The 1,813-nt window shown below is 62.4% G+C and overlaps 1 protein-coding gene across 1 annotated transcript in view; it reads right to left on the bottom strand.

The window, feature by feature from the left end:
• Nucleotides 1–214: 214 nt before the first annotated feature.
• The window catches only part of EMC8 (ER membrane protein complex subunit 8), a 14,704-nt gene continuing 13,105 nt past the window's right edge, over nucleotides 215–1,813 (bottom strand). Inside the window, exons 3-5 of the mRNA XM_006152556.3 lie at nucleotides 1,618–1,687; nucleotides 984–1,078; nucleotides 215–667 (exon numbers count right to left, since the gene is read on the bottom strand). Of these exons, the coding sequence (XP_006152618.1) occupies nucleotides 508–667; nucleotides 984–1,078; nucleotides 1,618–1,687 (325 nt within the window). The 3' untranslated portion in view covers nucleotides 215–507. The remainder of the gene's footprint in view (nucleotides 668–983; nucleotides 1,079–1,617; nucleotides 1,688–1,813) is intronic.

Below are 1,813 nucleotides of genomic sequence, written 5' to 3'. Positions count from 1 at the left end.
CACACTCCCGCTGCCAGCGGTTTCCACCCCGCGCCAAGCCGTGCTGTGCCGGCCCCGGCTCCTTCCCAAGACTCCCTGAGCTCGCCCCCATCCCAGGATATCTGGAAGACACTGACTTACTCAGGACAAAAGACGCTGACGTGTAAGATGGGGGCTTTTTTTTTTTTTTTAAAGATAGTTCTAAAGCCTTAAAAAGCATGCTCTTCAGATTATAAAAGGTTAGTTAAAACTGTTTTAATAGGAACCATCTCGGACAAGCAGAGCAGCTTTGACCTGGAAGGGTACAGCGACATACAAGCGGGCAGGAGTCCACGGGCTGGTCAGCGTGGGCAGTCCGTGCCTCTGCCAGACCTGGTGTCACGACTGACGGACACTCTGCCCTCCTGCAAGGCACAGGCCAGGTCTTACAGCCGCCAGCTCTCACACGGGCGGTGAGATACTCTGCATTTAAAAATAGATTTTCTTCTTCAGTGGAGTGGGTGCCCCGGGGCCAGTCGCACCGCCGGCCTAGCACAGGTGCAGCACGGCTTTATTGATCTCGGGGTTCGTCCAGTCATTCCGAATGTCGTCCAGGTGGTTGTCGAAGTCCACGAGCGTCTCGTAGGACCGGCTGTCCAGGAGCGACGCCGAGATCCTCTGGGCCTCGGGCCAGTCTTCACAGTAGTCACTGCGGGGCACACGGAGAAGTCAGGCTCTCAGAACGGACGGCGTCCGCGCCCCACACCGGGGAGGAGGAGCACGCGCACAGGGGACATGGACGCGCAAGGCTGCCTGTGAAGGACACCCCCACGGAATTCTGGGAGCCCGAGGCGAGTGACGGAAGCTTTCCGAGTGACCGGAGACAAACCCCACGCCTGGGATGCAGGCGCGTGTGGGGCCTGGGAGGGAGGACCGGTGGTCATTCGGGTTCCCGCCACCGCTAGGAAGCCGTCCTCCCACAGTGGGGACACGCACGCCGGGCCGCCTCTGGAGGACGCACTCACTGGTGTGGGTCCCGGCACCGCCACCGGTTCTCGTGGTGTTCATACACGTGGATGGCTGGCGCTACGCAGTCCATGGTGAGCTTGGTGTTGTCCACCTGCGCACAGGCGGGGGCGGTGAGCAGACGCCCGCAGGGCCACCCAGGCCCTCCTCGGAGCCCTTCCTGCACGTGAGGCCCACACGCAGGGCGTGCCGAGAGCGTGGTCTCAGTCACGCGGGTGTTCCTCCATGAGAGCGGAGCTCCAAACGCTACCCCCTCCCTCCCGTAGACCCGGCTGACGGCGAGCTGTACCAGACCGGGGTACACCGCCCACGCTCCCGGCCCCTCCCTCCCCTGCCCTGGCTGCACTGGCCGTTCTAAGGCAAGGCTTCTCACCCTTGCGCGTATGTCAGAAGCATGTACTTGCAGACCTTCCCGACCCATTTCTGATTCGGCAAGGCTGCCTAGGGCCTTCACTCCAAGGACTTGGACCCTGAAGGACTGTCCTCTCCTGGGTATCCCAGCACAGCACCGCAGCTGCTCACACCACAGCCAGTCGGCGTGTCTGCAGGAGGCTGCGGTAAGACCGTGCGGAGAGCTGCCATGGGCCAGAGGTGCTCACAGCCCGCCCGGGAGCAGCACGCGCAGCCACTCACCATGATGAGAGCAGTGTCGCTGAAGCCCTCAGCAATCCTGGAGGCCACCTTCTCTGCAACCTGGTTGGGACTGCCAAGGAAGAGCCAGTGAGTTCAATATCGTCTACGTGAGGCCGAGTCACGACCACCGAGAACTAGTGCCAGTGAGCAGACCGCCAGCCAGAGGCCAAAGAGGGCCGGGCCCGGGGGGGCGGGG

The sequence above is a fragment of the Tupaia chinensis genome, unplaced genomic scaffold (assembly GCF_000334495.1).
Source record: "Tupaia chinensis unplaced genomic scaffold, TupChi_1.0 Scaffold000355_1, whole genome shotgun sequence".
Taxonomy (NCBI): Eukaryota; Metazoa; Chordata; class Mammalia; order Scandentia; family Tupaiidae; genus Tupaia; species Tupaia belangeri.
This window is presented reverse-complemented; position numbering and strand designations above follow the sequence as displayed.